At 45.8% G+C, this 19,044-nt stretch overlaps 1 protein-coding gene and 1 long non-coding RNA gene across 4 annotated transcripts in view; one reads left to right on the forward strand and one right to left on the reverse strand.

The window, feature by feature from the left end:
- Positions 1 to 19,044, reverse strand: part of LOC145423557 (uncharacterized) — a 482,209-nt gene that overhangs the window by 447,606 nt on the left and 15,559 nt on the right. The gene's annotated exons all lie outside the window — the stretch shown is intronic.
- The window catches only part of hivep3a (HIVEP zinc finger 3a), a 55,362-nt gene that overhangs the window by 30,335 nt on the left and 5,983 nt on the right, over positions 1 to 19,044 (forward strand). For 2 of the 3 annotated variants that reach the window (XM_026155768.2, XM_080296204.1), the window contains exons 3-6: positions 4,927 to 9,123; positions 9,499 to 9,674; positions 18,343 to 18,473; positions 18,565 to 18,639. In XM_026155768.2, coding sequence (XP_026011553.2) covers positions 5,290 to 9,123; positions 9,499 to 9,674; positions 18,343 to 18,473; positions 18,565 to 18,639 — 4,216 coding nt within the window. In that variant the 5' untranslated portion in view covers positions 4,927 to 5,289. Of the gene's footprint in view, positions 1 to 169; positions 207 to 4,926; positions 9,124 to 9,498; positions 9,675 to 18,342; positions 18,474 to 18,564; positions 18,640 to 19,044 lie in introns of all 3 variants that reach the window. The other variant, XM_026155767.2, reaches the window with a different exon arrangement.

Here is a 19,044-nt window from a genome sequence, read left to right on the forward strand (position 1 = left end):
GTCCCCTCCTTCTCATTCATAGACATAATATACTCAGCTACCTGTTTGTCAGCCCAGTGCACGTAGAGCGGAGACTCGATTACCTTTCTCTCTGCCTTCAGCGTAACTCTCATTCATCCTTTCTCTCTCTCTCCTCGTCTTCGTGTCTCTCTGCTCTCCCTGTTTCCAGTCATTCAGAATCGGAGGACAACACCACCTGCGACCAGGTAAAAAAAAAAGAAAGAAAGAAAAAAGGGGGGGTCCATTGATATCCTTTTTGTCATCTGCAGTGATCTTGATGTATGAGGCGTGTGACGTGATGTGGGAACTGTGGAGGGAGGGAGGAAGGGGGGGGGATTCTTCATTCATGTCTTTGTTATTGCAAAAGGCTGCTACATGAGTGAGGCAGCGAGAGGTGGAAAAGCACGAGAATCATTTGCGTCAGTGTGCTTGAATACATTTGAAGTCAGCCTAATGTTTTTTGGATTATTTTTTGCCCATTTTAACACATGCAGACAGCTTCTGTAGAGAGAGTGAGTGTGTGTGTGAATGAAGGAGAGAGTGCATGTAGCGAGTGGTCCGTGGGCTGTGTAGGTATTAAAGCTAGGAGTGAATGAGCTGCCTGTGTTGTGCATCCAGCCGCTTATGCTTGGCATGTCCTCCATGTGGACCTGTGGGAACATTTCCGAAGTGCACACACGCGCGCACACACACACACACACACACACACACACACACACACACACACACACACACACACGCACACGCACAGGGAGAAAGGGAACACTGTGTATCCACTAAGGGCTCTCCCCTGTCCCTCCAGAGAGCACCGTTATCAGGCTGCTGATGAAGCTGCACTGTTGGGCACGACAGCGTTGCTAGTGCTCAGCTGACAACATAGTGGATAACACAACAACAGAAGAATGCTTTTAGGGTCACACAAGTCCGAAGGGGTTCACATTTCTATTAACTTTCATTAAGAAAGTGTTTAAAAATTGTTCTCCTCTCTATAGTAGGATGCTTTGAATGTCCCTGTTTGCATTTTTGAAGACAATAATATTTAAAGACGAATTGTCTGCAGTAATGCAGCACTGGTAGTCAGAATGTAGGTTTTTTAGTTTAGAGAAAAAGCACCAATATTTATTTATTTATTTATTTATTTATTTTTTGTGGTGAAATTGTCAACTGGTCTGTGGTTCTTTCACATCCCGGTGTCTGGATTTGGCTTTGATTCTTCCTGAAAGAATGGAATATCGGTGTAGTACCAATTGAAAACTCCCAAACTATTGATTTTTTTCTTTCCTCTCTTGGTGTGCTCCTCTCAAAAAAACAGTAGCTTCTGGGAGGGAGGCACCTCGCCTGCCGCCTTCTCGCGCTCTCTCACACACACACTCTCTCTCTGTAGTCAGTGAGGATACTGGAAGATAAATTTAGCCCTCTAGCTCTCCTTCCATCTGCTACCACATGGTTTAGGGCCGTTACCATAGGAACCACCACTGGGTGCCCATTAGTGCGAGAACGGGAAATTGACAATATTTTTTTTTAAAGCCATTTATACAATATTCTCTTTCTTTGTGTGGGTGAATGGACATGTCATTTAAATAGTTTAGTTTTTTTCCCTTTATTTTCTCTCATTTGGCTTGTTACGTTTCAGTATCTCGTGATTTTCGAGCAGTTTCTGCAGACTGTAACTGTTACTGTATGCACACTCAGCACTGCAACCATTTGATAAACTTGAGGAAAATTTCATATTGTGCCAGTGTAGGTTTGTCAGGTGTGCAATGAAATAGCTTGTATTATATATCGCTGATATCACTGCCTTCTGAGAAAAGCTTTTTTCTTGTTTTTCTTTTTTTTGTCACTAAGCGTGGACTCAACAGCTTGAACGCATAACAGTGGAACAAAGCCATGGATTGTGTAAGATTTGAAAAGGCCTACCATCTTCTTAGAAAGCATATCAGGGGTAACTTTAAATGGTACACTACCCATTCTTATAACACCGTTGGACCTCACAGGGAGAGTATAACAGAAAGTATTAAAATAAATATAGCATAAATGTTCTTGCTTGGCAAAAACCTGGCAGCTACATTACCTCCTGCACATTACCCATGTTTCCTGTTAGCAGAAGCTACTGGAACTTTGAGTATCAGAGGTTTGGTAAGTTTACTTCCCCAAGAAGAGTTTACTCAAGAATGCACTTTGGTTAACTGACACCCAATTTTTGATAGAAATGTTGACATTCTTGTGTGTTGGTTCTGTATTTCTGTTTTATGATTATCTAAACTAGATGCTAATTATCCATGTGCTCATGGACTTGCATGCTAGTTAGCCTGATTTGAGAGAACAGTGGTTAAATCATATTTGATTATAAGTTTTAAAAATTTCATTCCGTTACCACATAACTCCTACCACCCCCCTTTAAAGGCCTAAGCATTGAGGAGTTTTCTGTTTTTAATATTATTTAGACACAAGCTACAGTCCTTAATGCCAATTATGATATATGCAGTGGTTGGAGACAGCAGCATGACTAAAATTATTACGACCGTGTGCAATTAATTTCCAGTCTTGTTGCACTTGAAAGACCAGGACCAGATACACGCCCACCTACAGTCAGTTGTTGTTTTCCAAAGGAAGTTTGGTGCCATAAAATGGCAGTAAGATGGAGCCTGTCTGCTCTCAGTCTGAGTGGGGGCAAGTTGGCATTCAGAGTGCAGCCAGAAATTCGGAAATTCTTTTACAAATAGGACTGCGATTTACCTGCAAAATCATACAGGCGCTCAGCAGTCCTACTTCTATATAGGAATGTAATCAGAATATGACCAGTTGTCAACCAGTTAAGTGAAGATTCCTGTTACAAAGAGACACGTCACAGATGACTGATTGCAACTTGTTGACAATCTATCTGCATTTAGAAATTAGATGACAATTATTTGCAAACCTTTCCAATCGGAAAGGGGCCATGGTTCTTTAAAGAGAGATTGCCTCCCATCAGGTGCTGCAAGCAATTGCCTTGTGTTTCAAAGTGGTCTCCCAGAAGCTGAGGGTGTTGCACACCCAAGTTCAGGAACCAGTTAGTAACTGTAACTACTTGCAATTAGTTGCCAAATAAAAAAAAAAAAATACAAAAACAAAAAAAAATCTCAGTGCATTCATCAGACAAGCACCATTTGTTGTGAAATGGAAGGAGGTTGCCTTCTATTTTTAGTTTAGTGTGACTGGGCTGTTACCTAGCCCATGTAATTAATTTTTCAGACATTAAAAAGACCTGAAACAGTTACTAAATTTCAAGAACTTTTGAAAATAATAAAAACTAACAACAACCAGATAAATGTTTGGGCTTAACATTGTTCTGTATTTTCACTAATGGAGGATAATAAAGGATAATGCTCCTTTAACCCCAAGCAATTCTAGGTCTAACAGCCCTTCAAGTAAAAATCCAGCTTTGCTTGCACTGAGCCTTGTGAAAGTTCATGCAGAGAATAGATATGTGAGGTGAGGGGTGCAAGGAGAAATGTTTGGCTCGTTTGTGCATTGGCTGCATCCATGTTATGTGAGGTGTAAATGAACAGTTCATAGTTAACTTTGGAGCAAGTGAAAATGAGCCAATTTTTTTTATTTTACTTTTTTATTATTTGACTAGTTGTTAGTAGCAGTCATTGTCACCTTCATGCAGAGAATGCACATGCCCCAAACAACTCTCAGACAGACGTGTTAATTCGAGTTTTACAAACAAGAGTCTGCCTTCCCACTACAAGCTATAAGCCCTGGTAGAGACTACCTGATTGGCCTACATTTAACACTTACTAGGCTTATGGCAAGAGAGCTATGATCTCAATGGTCCTCTGCAAACTGCACAAATTCTATAACTCTCCTATACTATGCTTGTTTTGCTGGTAGTATAAAGTGATTGTTTTTTATTCATCCAGTATTGGCACGTATACTCTTCTCACAAGTTAAATCAAAGATGGTTGTCAACCTGTTATCAGTAATTTGGATAGTATCCAGCAGCTTTGCCGTCTTCCACCAGAATGTGGGTGTAGAAACCAGCTGGTCAGTGCGTGGGATGCCTTGTTTACTGTTTCAGCATGCTGGCATAAAGTAACACTGGGAATTTTCTTCAGTATCTCCACTGAGTCACCTTTTGTATGCACTCACAGCTCGCAGCCATCCGTCGCCTCCGTTTGGCTTGGCCCTTTTTAAAATATCTAAAATCATCAGTTAATCCGATGAAACAGGTAGAGTCCTTCACATGTCCTGCAATGTGGCAGCACTGTATGTTAGCACAGTCTGATGATCATCATTTTGCATTTGATAGTAGATGACACAACATAACCTTCAAAAGCTGCAATTTCATTAACACCAAAGATGAAAAAGGTGCTTGTAAGACAGCAGTACGAGTGTGAAAGAGTACAAGTGATCACTAAGTCAATTTCATAATCAAACCATTAGGATATTATAGTTCCACAATCAAATGGATCAAGTGGCAGATTCTCTGGTTTTTTTGTTGTTGGTCATTTTCTGTCTTGCAGCAGAAAGATCAGACCAGTTTTATGGGAGTGGGCAGTATGTGTAATGTGTTGTCTGACATAATGATATTCTGCAATCGTTAAGAAATAGGCAATCACTAAAGACCAAATCAAATGATGTTATTTGAATGTTCAAGTCACAGTTGGGTGCGCATACTGCTTCTCTCAGGGAATATTAACAGAATCATCACTTTTACTGCATGCTGATATATTTTACAACAAAACATTACATAAACCATTCTAATTTAAAACAGGCAGCAGCCGCGGGAAAGCGAAAGATGAATGTTATGACACATAGAGTGATTATGCAACACAAAACATAAATATTCCTATCTGGCAAACAGAGAGGCCAGAGGGTTATCTGTTTCTCAGTGTTGAACTGTATGCACTATCCTATATAACGACTTGTTTGTTTTTGCAGATCTACATGTTGAGAAGACAAAGGAATTGTGCATTGAACTGAACCAGCTGAGCAACAGAGTCTGTGTGATTCATGATGGAATGCTTAATGTTTGGATGGCAGAGGACTTCCTCCACAGCACATGGCATATCACAACTGCATTCGTTGATGCTACTGTTTTACATTTGATGGCATCGTTCCTTTGTCAAGCAATAACAATTTGAGTAAAACAAGCAAAAAATTATGAAGTGAAGTCAAGGTGGATATTTTGATCAGATTTGCTCACATTAAACCTCTTACCCAGTTAATGCTTTGGCTTTAACTCTGTAGCCTGGCTCAGGCAGACGCATCCTACGTGTCTACCTGAGGCTGTCCTTCCATTTTATGGAGGCCTTGCATAGTCGCCTGACCACTGGGGAGCAGTCCGGAGGTCAAGAACATTCTCAGAAGGAGTCTCCACAGCGAGGCCCTCAGTCCAAGTCTCCCCCCCAGCCCTGTCAACAACAGCAAACCGGCTCCCCAAAGCCCCATGGCACATTACAGCAGCCCAAACAATCCAGAAGGCAGAATCCAGAACGCAAACGTCTCAGACACCAGCGGCAGAGCATTGACTCAGATACAGCACCGGCGAATAAACAGGAGGCATCGACAGCAACGAAACCAACCACAGGTTTGAGTTTGACTCCAGAAATCCCACCTTCCTCAGCAGGCGACCCTGCCCAGTCTAAACCAGAAACCCAGGAAGGGACCCCAAAGCAGAAACGTGAGCGTAAGCCTCAGAGACCAGGGAAATATGTTTGCACTTACTGTGGCCGTGCATGTGCCAAGCCTAGTGTTTTACAGAAACACATTCGCTCCCACACGGGTGAAAGGCCCTATCCCTGTGCCCCATGCGGGTTCTCTTTTAAGACCAAGAGTAACCTATACAAACACCGTAAATCTCATACCCACCGGGTGAAGGCAGGCCTGGCACTTGGGGAGTCGAAATCGACAGCGGAGCAAGCCACAGAGTCGGACGAGGAAACGAGACAGCTATCATCAGCTTCTTCTGTTTCAGAAAGACAAGACAGTGGAGCCTCAATCAAGAGTGTTGAAACGGACATGGCCAAAGATTGCCCTGGAGGAAACAATTACTCCTATGCGGTGAAAAAAAGATTGGCCCTGCGCCTAAGCAGAGGAAAACACACTCCTCAAGACTCATCTGATGAAAAGGCGTCATCTTTAGCTTTAGGTAGTAGAGGTAGTACAGAATCTGGCTATTTTTCTCGCTCTGAAAGTACAGAGCAGTCACAGGACAGTCCCCCCAACACAAGTGCCAAAAGCTATGCTGAGATCATACTTGGTAAATATGGACGCTTTGGACACCTACAGAGGATGTCTCGTCATCAAAACCAGCATCCCTCTGGTGAGGAGGACAAAAGCATCTCATTCACGGTGCCCAAGAAACAGGTCATCGACCATATAACCAAACTTATCACCATCAACGAGGCAGTGGTGGATACCAGTAAAATTGACAGTGTAAAACCAAGGAGATTCTCACTCTCCAGAAAGAACAGTTCTGAGTCTCAGAAGAGTTCAACTGTGAAAGAACCGCTCATTCATAGCCCCAAGGTTGGCGATGTGGGCTATAAAAGCAGTGGCTCTATCACTATGGGAGTTCCATGTGAAAAATTTCATCACCCACCTTCAAATATGGAGCAGCCAGCTAGCCAAACGTCCACCACCCCGCTGGTGCGAAGTCATTCAATGCCACCTGAAGCCAGTTTATTTGAGACCACCAGTGGCGGCCAAAGCAAATGTCGCCTAAGTCAGTCCTTTGATGAACGACAGCCTTCACGTCGTTATGGGATGCTAAGACGACAGCCAGCAATTGAAATTCCACTTGGTACAGAACTTACAAAAGAGGAACACGAGGATTCTCTTTCATTTTACTCTGACAGCTTAACCACTGTGCCTGACTGTAAGCAAAGTCAACCACAGCCATATGAGTGTGAGGCCTGTGGCACAGGATGCAAAGATTGGGTAGGTTATAAAAAACACAAGCAGAGCCTGTGCCTATCACATCAACCCATCAATGAAGTGGTAATTAGTCAAATGGAGTGTTCACAAGTAAAGAACAGTGCAGTCAGGGCAGGCGTTTCAGTAATGCGCAAGAGAAGGAAAGAGGAGAGTTTTGAATTTGATGACCCCTCTTCTCCTTCTTTACCTTGTTCTTCCCTGTCTTCAGGCCAGTGCAAAGATGAAAGCAGTGCAGCTTATGAGGGCCAGAGGAAGCCTGCATTGCAAACTTGTTCAGTAATTCAGCATACTAGTTCCTTTGAAAAACAAGAATCCTTGAGTAATGAGAATCCAGGTGCAGAGGCAACAAAGCACTCTCCACCTCATGAAGATCATCAGCTGTTGCCTCAAAAACAACCTCAACAACATGTACCAAAACTAGCAGCCCGAAAGCTGGTCCGCCAACACAATGTGCAGGTTCCAGAGATCCTGGTGACAAAGGATCCCAACATGAGTACAGACACTTCAGCCGAACCTACCACCACAGCAAAACATCAAGAGAAACTAGATGAATTTCAGTGGCCGCAGAGAAGCCCCTCTCTGGCACAGCTCCCTATTGAAAAGCTTCCTCCAAAGAAGAAGCGGTTACGATTAGCTGAAGCTGCCCAGTCATCAGGAGAATCTAGTTTTGACTCTCTGTCCCTGCCCCGCAGCCCTAGTCAGGACAGTAGTGCATCATATGCATCCAGTCGCTCCACGTCCTTTGAAGAGTCAAACAGACAGGACATGGACGTTGCAACATCAACGCCACTAAGGAGATCAAGAGCTCTTCATATGCTGACGGTGCCGGGGGTGCATCAGCACAGAGAGATGAGGCGCTCAGCATCTGAACAGGCCCCTCACGACCCACAACAGAGTGTCCTCATGGCTGAAACCCGCAGTAAGTCTTTTGACTACAGCTCTCTATCCCCTGAGCGCTCTGCAGTTGGGTGGAGAGAAAGAAGAAAATGTCTATTAATGAGACACACTGCTATCAGTGATCCAGATGAGGAGGAGGAGGAGTGTACGATCCTGAGCCGTGGTCCTGAATATCTCAACCCAAGCAGATCTTCTCAAGCAAAAAGCCCAACTTCTGTACACTGCAGCAGGCCCTCTTCTTCTTCTCTATCAGGGGACACTGTTTTACATAATCCAGTGGAATTGCAGTGCAAAGATATCTTTTCTCAGTGGAAACTTACTCAAAATATTCAGTTGATTGGGAGCACAGAACTGTCCCTTCCTCATGACCCATCTACAACTGTAAAAAAGGAGACCTATACAGAGCAGGCCCTTGCTCCTGCACCACAGCAATATCATACGCATGGACCATCAGGGGCTGCCAGAGCCCGCTATCTCCCCATGTCTACAGGGCTGAAACTAGAGATTCCTCCACAAGACGATGACTACTCAGTAAGTCGCTCCCATGTTCGCCAGTCTGCCCCTAACATCAGTTCCAATCTAGAAATATTGAGGCCAGTCACGGATCCAGCAGTTGCAGTGCGCCTCCAAACAGACACACACACCCCTGCATGCGCCATATACACCACATTGTCTCAGTCCACCTCCCCTAGGCCCCAGGAGGCAGTTAGTGCTGTCCCACAAAGTGCAGGTGTTTCAACAGCTGAACAAAGACCCCACAGGGACATGAGTCCAGATCTTCAACTGTGGTCTGATGATAGCCTCAGGTTATCAGGCTCAGGGGGCAATAAACGGATGCTTTCCCCCTCAAACAGCATGGAGCTGCCTCCAGAGTCACAGCAGCAGCAGAAAAGAGTAAAAGAAGAAGAGGAGAGGGAGATGGGTTGTTCTGACAAAGCAACAGTTGAGACTTGCAAGCACAAGCTCAAACAGGAGTCATGTTTACCTGCTATTTGCTCTCCCGTCTCGCATGTTGGGCCTTCATTCCCCAGTCTGCTGTCCAGCACCTGTAACAGCTGGTGCTATTTAAACTACATTAAACCAAACCCTTCTGCTCTGGATGAACAGAAGCCCTCAGTGTATTCGTCGTGGTCTACTAGTGGCTATGACCCCAATCCACCTGGCCTCTCCAGCAAGACAGTTCTCTCTCTGCTTCACTGCAAGCAGAGGCTCAGTCCATCCATATATACACTATCCCCCATGTCAGTGCAGGCAGCAGAGTCAGTGGAGCAAGAGGACGACAAAAGACCCTCCTCCACAGAGGTAATTACAACACTGACCACTGATTACACCTGTCGGTAGACCTAATCGTTACTATTGTAACAGAACTGAACAAAAAGAATCAAATAAAACTGATCAAAATGTAAGGACTGGTAGGTGATAAGAAGTAGAGCAGACACTGAGACACTCCATATAGGAGGCATAGAAAAGAGTGGGTTAGCTTTCCTTACCATTTTTGTTATAGAATCCAAAACGGGAAATGTCATTTAAAGGGGTCAAAATTTAAACTGTTGAAATGAAGCGTGTGTCTTAACACATGTAATAAAATACATCGTTCAATGAGAATTCCCAATTTTTGTCTCCCTGGGCATGCTGGAGCAGAGTTGGTGAATTTGCCCGTGTCTCTTTCGAGTGTAGGTCTGCAAAAAGCAGTCATGCTACAGAGACTACGAGGGAACAAAGAAAGGACATACATCAGTGGATGACAACAAGTCAAACAGAAAGGAGGAGAAGGAGGAAGAGAAGGAGGACGAGGCAGAGGAGGAAAAGGTCCAGTCATGCTCCAGAAATGAAGTTTGGGTCTCTGAGAGAGGGTGAGTATGATCTCCTGATAATCGCAGCAGTATGTTAGCTAACCGTGTTGGGTTCTGGAATGTGATGTTATACATTACTCAGTACTTTTCTTAAAAGTAAGTAAATATGTAATGTAGTGCATTATCAAAGAAAGTAACTTGTAACTCGTAATGTGCACGTTGTATTACTCTGTATCATGACCTCCAATGTATTGTCTCATATTTACCAGTTAATACTATAAACCTCAGGCTACAGTCTTACATACTGACACAAAGGCTTGTCCTAGTGAGAACACACGCCTGCAATTTTATTTATTTTATTTTTATTTTTTTAACAATATGAACACAAAGCTAAAAACGCAAAGCTGAATTATCACAGTGATTCTACTTTACAAACATGCACAGATAGAAATGGAGGCTGCTACGCTGCAAGCCTGACTGCTCATTACTGCCTTTGTTACCTGTTAAAGTTCAGGGTCTGGCTGCTGGTCTAAGGTTGGCATGTTTCGTGTCTCACTATGGGGGAACGCCTCCTGCGTGACCTCATCAGAAGCTCAAATACCATTACGCCAGCCCTTACAGGCTGGCTAGGTGACGCCCATGTCAGGAGGGGCTAGTGCCTCCCTATATAATAGGCTGGCATAGCGTCAGATGTCATTTAAAAACCTCTTCTTGTTTCTCACAGAAGCCTGTAGACAACTGTGCTATTGGGTGCTAAAGCTAAACTGTCCACAGATTCGAGTGAACAACTCTGTCGCCGGGCGCTTTGTTCCCAGCTTTTCAGTTGTCCACTAGCATACAAGCAGTAGCAATACTGTTCTGTAGCTAGTGCTGGTGCCAAGTAGCAATACTTTCACCCAGGGAAGTAGCAATATTTTCCAAAAGTAGCAACACTTTGCTAACAAAGGTACCTCTAGCTTCACCATCAGGTAGCAATACCCTTCGACGCTAGCAGTTTTACACATTAGGTAGCAATACTTGTAGAAAAGTAGCAACACTTTTCACCCCACGTTAGCGAGGAATAGCACTATTCTCCGCACTCAGTGTCAGTCTCGCTAACGTGCGCAACCCTCTAGCTAACCATGGCTACGACGGCCAACGAAGTTGCAAAGCTCTGTCCTTGCGGCAAGAAGATTTCTGCCTGGGATACACACCCCGTGTGTGCAGCATGCCTGGGTTTATCTCACGCTCAGGCTGCCTTGACACCCGCACAAGACTGTATCCACCGCAAACTACTCCGCCGCAGGCTAGCTCGCCAGGCTAACCTGTCGGGTGGCGACCCTTTGCTGTGTGAGGCTACTGCGGCGCAAGGAGAAATTGAGGTGCCCGATGATTTGGCCGCAACGCCAGGGGCGAGCTGGGTAGAGGCAGACCTTCAGCCCATCGCGGCTGCTTTCCCGTCGCTGGAGGCACACGGAGATCGTGAGTTTTTCCCCGATGTTGGAGTCACCTGGGGAGGAGATGCCAACGAGGACGGAGATGAGTCGGCTGACTCGGAGCTCCTGCTGTCTGAGAACGAGGAGGAAGATTCCACCTCCTTGGCTAGCATCAGCTGGGCTGCAAAGCCCTCGGCTACCGGCGAGGTTGAAAAACTGACACCGCCGTCTCCCCTGGATCTCGACATGCAGGACATGTGCAAGCGCGCCGCTGCAAGGCTCAACATCCCGTGGCCCGCCGTACAAACAGAGGTTGTAAAGTCTCGTTTTGACGGAAAGAAATTGCCGAAGGCGAAAAAGACGGGCAAGCATGTGTTGCCTGTTTTCCCGGAGCTACTCGATGAGATAGCGGTGACGTGGAAAGCAAAACCTTACAGCGAGAAACACCCCATCGTGGGGAGCTCCCTGCTGGATTGTGAGGGGATGGAGTCTATCGGCCTCCGCCAGATGCCGCAAGTGGAGCCGTTGGTAGCGAGCAATCTTCACCCCGTCTCTGTCCTCATCGGCCCAATCTCCCCCCTCCAAAGCAGACCGCTTCCAGTCTAGCCTTACAGATAAGTGCTACAAGGCAGCGGCTCTGTTAGTAAGAGCCCACAACGCCTCCTCTATGCTAATGGCTTACCAAGCTGAGCTAGAAGACGACATGACAACTAAACCAGATACCACAGTGTGGAAAGAAATCTGTGTTATAACTGACCACGTCCTCCGCCTCCACAAGGTAGCCATACAGGCTACTGGGAGAGCCATGGGCCTCATGGTTCTTCAGGAGCGAGCACGCTGGCTCGGGCTCACCAACCTGACGACCAAGGAGAAAGAGGAACTCCTCGACACCCCTGTCGTGCCTCAAGGTCTCTTCGGTGCGGCTGTTACATCCATGCAGAAGAGATGTGAGGAGAAAAAGAGAGATGATGAGGCTCTGAAACTCTGCCTGCTGAGGAGGGCCCAGCACGCTACCCCAGCGGCACCGCGCCAGTCATTCGCGCAGGCAGCGTCTCGCCCGGTCCCTGCTTTCAGGATTCCCAAAGTGCCTAAGACGCAGGCAGCCCCCCAGGCTGCCGGGGCCCATAAGAATCCATGGACTCGGAAACAGTCTCCCCAGGCCAGACCTCAAGCGGCCCCTCCTCCTCTCCCCGCTGCCGCGATCGTGAGGAGGAAGAAGTGGCCAGCCTGACAGCCTCTCCTCTAGGTGGGAGCAAACCCAATTTCTCACCTTCATGGGCTGCCTCTCAGCTCCGTTCCAGAGCAAGTTCAACAGGACATGTTCCAAACAGAGTGCTTAACTCGGGCCGGTGTTCCTGTCACCGGACCCGCCAGAGGGAAAGAGCATTCTGTATTAAAAAAGCCCCGACACGCGCATCCAGGCAGTTTGCCGAGGGCGCTGTCGAGTGTTGGCAAACACATGAAAAAAATCAAATGTGATGATGCAGATGAGCCCGTCACCTCGCTCGCCTGTGACAGAGGTGATGGGACACCGAAATGGCGTATGTTTCGCGCTGCGACCACAAGGGGGCGCCAAAACGCCATCTTCGGTGGAGTGGCCAGTGAACCCTGTGTCTCTCCACATGAAGAGCACCTGCATTCAGTCAGCATGGGTGCTGAGGACATTGGAAAAGGGCTACAGGCTGCAATTCAATGTCGCTCCACCACATTTCAAAGAAATTGTTTACTCTCGTGCTCTGGGTGAGTCTGCCAGTTTTCTCCTGGAGGAAATTTCCACCTTGAGAGACAAAGGAGCTATAAGAGTTGTCCCTCCTGAGGAAATGCACAGCGGATTTTATTCAAGGTATTTCCTTGTGCCAAAGAAAGGGGGGAGGAGGATGAGAGCCATTCTGGATCTCCATGCCCTGAACCGGCATTTAAGCACATACAAGTTCAGGATGTTGACGCACGCCTCGCTGCTACGGTTTGTACGAGCGGGCGACTGGTTCACATCAATTGACCTGAGGGATGCTTATTTCCACATCCCCATATATCCCCCACACCGAAAGTATCTGAGATTTGCTTTCCAGGGGATAGCATACGAGTTTGTAGTCCTGCCTTTTGGTCTCTCACTGAGCCCAAGGGTGTTTGTGAAATGCACCGAGGCAGCAGTGGCCCTGCTCAGGGAAAAGGGCATTCGGGTGGCCACATACATCGATGACTGGCTGGTGGCAGCCCCAACCCGCCAGGGAGCGACTTGTCACACAAATGCTCTCATACACCATCTGGAGAGTTTGGGTTTCCAGATAAACGTGGAAAAGAGCACATTGACGCCAACTCAATGCATTACTTTCATAGGGCTCAGCCTAGACTCCCTCCGGGTGAGGGCTTTTCTGTCCCCAGAGAGAACAGCGGCCATACGGTCATCCCTAGCACTGTTTCGCAGAGGCAACACAGTGACCCTCAAACAGTGCCAGAGGCTGCTCGGTCTGATGGCTTCTTCTCTAGTGGCGATAACACTGGGAGGCCTGCACATGAGAGGCTTTCAGTGCTGGGTGGGCTCGCGGGGACTGGACCCTCACCGAGACTGCCACCGTCGCGTGAGAGTCTCTGCAGACTGTTCGCTCGCTCTCCGCGAGTGGAAGAAGCCAGGTTTCTTGTCTCAGGGTGTTGCCATGGGGGCAGTTTCAGCCAGGAAGGTGATTTCCACAGATGCCTCTCTTTCAGGCTGGGGGGCCACCCATGAAGGCAGAACAGTGAATGGGGAATGGGGCCCTCACATGCGCTCCACCCACATAAACTGTCTGGAACTGCTGGCGGTTCACCTGTTGCTAAAACACTTTCTCCCTTGGCTGAGAGGTCATCATGTTTTAGTGAGGTCAGACAATTCCACCGTTGTGGCCTACATCAACAGACAGGGGGGTCTGGGGTCCCCCAAGTTACATACACTGGCACACAGACTGATAGTCTGGAGCAGTGTCCACCTGCTGTCGCTGAGAGCAACTCACGTGCCGGGAATCTTGAACTTTGGAGCAGATCTTCTCTCCAGGGGCAACCCACTGTATGGGGACTGGAAGCTTCACCCAGAGGTGGTGAAGCAGATCTGGCTGCGATCTCCGCCATCAAGGTGTATTTGGCAGCAATTTCGGCCTGCCATATTGGTTTTGAGGGGAAGACTGTTGGCCAGCATCCCTTAATATGCCGTTTCATGAAGGGTGCACGGCGTAAATTGCCTACATCTAGGCCGTTGGCTCCATCGTGGGACCTTCCCACAGTATTAGCTGCGCTCTCCTGTTGCCCATTTTAACCCCTGGAACAGGTTGAGTTAAAATTTCTGTCCTTGAAGACGGCTCTATTAATTGCTTTAGCTTCTGCTAAACGCGTAGGAGAGATCCACGCTCTCTCAGTGCATCAGTCATGCATTCAGTTCTCTTCGGATAATACGAGGGTCAGTATGCGGCTCAACCCTGCCTTTGTTCCGAAGGTTATCGGCACATTTTCCCCTGTAGAACTGCCGGCCTTTTGCCCACCGCCTTTCTCCTCAGAGGAGCGACAGCGGCTGCATAACTTGTGTCCAGTCCGTGCTCTGCGCATTTACATGGACCGAACCCAGAGTGTCAGACAAAGTGACCAGCTGTTCGTGTCCTGGGCTAAACCACATATGGGAAAGCCTGTGTCTAAACAGCGCCTCTCCCATTGGATAGTAGGAGCAATTGCCCTGGCCTATACTAGCAGGGGCCTTCAGCCTCCTGCTGGCTTGCGTGCGCATTGCACTAGAGGTCTGGCAACCTCATGGGCTCTCTTTAGGGGAGTTTCTATTCAAGAGGTGTGTGCAGCTGCATGCTGGACCTCACCTCATACATTTGCTAGGTTTTACAGGTTAGATGTGACGGCACCTAGCCTAGCGCATTCAGTCCTCAGTGCAGGTTCTTCCCGGGTGGGGGCTTCTCCCCTGTGAAGTGCTGTTGGGGACAGTTGTCTTCTTAACAGGCATGTCTGGCAATCCGGGAGTCAGTATTTCTCCCATAGTGAGACACGAAACGAATGCTATGAAAGAGAACTTAAGGTTATGTATATAACCCCGGTTCTCTGAGTAGCATGAGTGAGTGTCTCACCATCACCTCTGTCACAGGCGAGCAAGGTGACGGGCTCATCTGCATCATCACATTTGATTTTTTTCATGTGTTTGCCTTGCTATGGAAGCAAGGAAGAGGTGGGCTCGTTTTGAATGACATCTGATGCTATGTCAGCCTATTATATAGGGAGGAACTAGCCCCTCCTGACATAGGCGTCACCTAGCCAGTCTGTAAGGGCTGGCATAATGGTATTTGAGCTTCTGATGAGGTCACGCAGGAGGCGTTCCCCCATAGTGAGACACTCACTCATGCTACTCAGAGAACCGGGGTTATATACATAACCATAAGATTTTTGTAACACAAGTAAGATTATCCAGCATTGTTAGGTAATAATGATACATTGTTTTTATTTATATTGTACTGCTCTGCATTACTTACAGCGCAGAAAGCATGTGTCACATTCTGTTCTGTGTTCTGGAAACTGTTGTCGTCCGTTACGTTGGACAGGCTAAGGGTTGGCTGTCTGCACCAGCAGAGTCCATCTGTTGAAGGCCTGAAGCCAGGAAACTACCTAGCTTCCTCTGCTCCTGCAGAGATTCATTTACACCAGCCATCAGAGCCATTCACATAGAGCAGCAGTACATTGTTGGCTGTGTGTATTGGTGTAACATGGACATTGTGTACAGACATGGCATTAGTCATTAAAGAAAATCTGCTGTACAGACAGAATGGAAAATGGACAAATGCTATACAAAAAAAAAGAGCTTGGGCCTGGGAATATGCTGAGGAAACATGAAACAAAGGCTCTGAAAATGTTTTCATTTGCTGATAGTTTGGAAACTGTTTCCTGTAGGTTTATGGGTATAATGCTTTTTTGTAAAAGCATTCCCAAAAACATAATAATATTAAGATGAGTCAAATATTGACTATATTTTGTTTTATTAACCCGCTGAGGTTCAAGTCCTCATTGGTGATAATCCTAACCCTATTTTGGAGGAGAGCAAAATGGGTATTTTGGTTAAAACCCTTTAGCAACCCTTTAGCCATTCTTAAAAATAATTTCTCAAAACAGCTTGCAGATTAACCCTGTGAGGTCTAACTCATTGGTGATGACCTCACCCTTAAAGTTAACCTTTACCCTAACTCTAGAAAATCGGAATATGATTTTTTTTTTTCTCCTGTATTTATATTGTTCTTTCAAGTCTTTGCAATAATGGAACAAAGAAATAATTCTTAAGATTACTCTAAAAGAGACTTATCAAAATGAGGGGGTAGGCTTATCGACAATTATTACTTAGACCAACAGCCCCCAACCTTTTTTTGCACCAGTTTATGTCCGACAATATTTTCATGGACTGGCCTTTAAGGTGTCGTGGATAAATACAACAAAATAAAACCAGTACCGGTACCAAAAGAAGATGTATTCATAACACACTGGGAAAGACCCAGGGAAACAGAGTTAACGATTAAAAAAATAACAATAAAAACCCTGAAAACCATAAATTTCACACCTGAGCCTCAACTCTCACGGACCGGTGCCGGTCCGTGGCCCAGGGATTGGGGACCGCTGACTTAGACCCCAGAAGAACCTTCTAGCCCAGACTTGGCCTGTCAGACCTAGCAGAGGTTGGCCAGGCTATTTGGTTGAATGAGCTTATTATTTCTTAACCTGTAACCTAATGTTTGCCACTTGACTGACTTGCATCTTACTCATGGCAGGAAGACACATTTGATTAGCTGTCAGGGCATTTAATCAATCTTCCAACCTTCATTTTAAATACTGTTCTAAATCAGCGTGAAACACAGTATATTAAAGGATCATTTAAATGCAAGTAACCATAGTAAAAATAGCTGTGCTTAATGATGTGTAACAGATATGAAGTACACACAGTAATTACTTAAAACTGAATAATAAGCTGTGATGTGAACACAGTGTTATCCTTTGGCAGGATTGGCACAAAGACAGTAAAACACCTCAAAGTGCCCCAATCCCAGCAAATCAGTGGAGGAACTACCTCCGATTTACCCAAATTTGGCAAGAGTCACTGTTCATGTTAAAAAGAAAAGAAAACAAGATGAGCAATGGCTAACACTCATTCTGAAACTAACATATCATTTGAACAGATGTAAGTAGGCACAGTCCGTTCTACTATTCTTATGTAGCACACACTCATCTCCTCAGATTCATTTGCAGGGAGGTTAAGCCAGACATGCTCAGTAATTTTGATACCTATCAGAAATAAACACTGCTGTGATGTGATAAGGGGAGTGCAGAGAGGTGCCATCTGTGTGTCTCTTTTTTGGTTCAGGAGTGTGTCTGCGAACAAATCCCTGTTGTGACTCATGTTGACGCTCATCGCAGCCTTCCTAAAAAGAGTGAGTCATCCTCACGCCCGCCCGCTTTCTGCTTTCTCCGTCTGCTCTGTCTGTCTGAGGAACATAAAGACACAACGGAGGCAGCAAGCTAGTGGGATGTTGCCATTTTTTCCTTTCTTTTTTTTGAAGTGGGGAAAGCCAAGGGCTCTAGGTTCAAATCTTGAGTGGGAACGGGTGTTACATGAAATTTATACCTGCCGAGTACAGTATAGAGGTACGAAGGCAAAGTGTTTCTCTTTCATTAACTTGGAAGTTTTCCGACACTGTAAAAGCAACCATTTATGATACCTGCTGAGTTTATCCAGCCACACAGCCTGTGGTGAAAATAGAAGAGAAAAACAGCCAATTATAACCAGAACCATTGTTTGTCATAGGAATGTGTTTTTATTTTCAGTGTTTTTTCACGTTTATTTGGAGCAGCTGCTGGTTTGGGCGAGGGTTTCCCTCCCTCTTGTGCCTGTTTTTATTGGCTGCGCTTTCAGCAAACCTCTGGACCTGAAGCCGCATCGAAAGCTCCCTCTTGTTTGGGCTTGGTGGTTGTGTTAGCTGTGAAGGGTGGGAGGCGGAGGGGGCTGGTTTTTGGCTTATGAAAGCTTCTCTGTTGAAGCTGAAGTAGGTGCCTCACTGAAGGAAGTCTAAGTGAAGTGGTGTGGACCCCAAGCCCAGCCGCCACAGTTTGAAATTCCCATGTTGTAAAGGCCAGCACCAGACATTACACTTACATTGGATAAATGCAGTCACTAACAGGTGCTGAAGGGCCCCCAGCCTGGCTGTCAGCTCCTGTTACATTCATATTGATTGCTGCTATCATCCTGAGCTGACTGACAAGGAAACACCCTGAGTACCAGACTGAAACCTCTTTCTCTCTCTTTACATTTGCAGATCAAATAAGAGGTATGATGACGCACATGGTGGAGTTGGAGAAAAGTGCCAGTGTGACGATACTACAGTAATCACCAAGGAATCACCATCATTTAACTACAGTTTCTGTGAAACCGCATTCAAAACTACAGGTAATGACAGGCAATAAAATGTTTTTTCATTTTAAGTTTCTTGTATGTGTTCTCTGTGCATCAACAGTGAGCGGCTCTTTTTTATTTCCAGGGAGTCTTACTGAACACCTGATATCTAAGGGACATGGAAAGGAAACCTGCTGTTATCCAGGGAACACACATGAAGGTACAACTTGTTTTTGGCTAAAAATAAATGCAGTAATTACTTTGTAAATTACATGCCCTGTGCTCCTTTTTCTCTTCTTTTTTGTCCTATGCTTACCACATTAGCATTATTAGCACTATTCTTACTGTGTTAAATGTCTGCTTCTAACTCCTTATTATGTACACATTTTATCAAATGTCAAACCTCTTTAGATAAATGGAATATGGAACAAGAGGCCAGGCCAGCATTTCGCCTTTAATTTAACATAGTGACCCGCTCTACAAATTCCTTCAAGATGCAGAATTCGATAAAAATGAATAGAAAAATCCTAAGATGAAAGTTTCTACTGCGTTTGAGTCATTTATGTTCATGCTAGTTTCTCTCAGAATTTCTCAGGCTATGGGTTTTTCGTGGTATCGTAGCAGA

The sequence above is a fragment of the Astatotilapia calliptera genome, chromosome 22, assembly GCF_964374335.1.
Source record: "Astatotilapia calliptera chromosome 22, fAstCal68.1, whole genome shotgun sequence".
Classification (NCBI taxonomy): Eukaryota; Metazoa; Chordata; class Actinopteri; order Cichliformes; family Cichlidae; genus Astatotilapia; species Astatotilapia calliptera.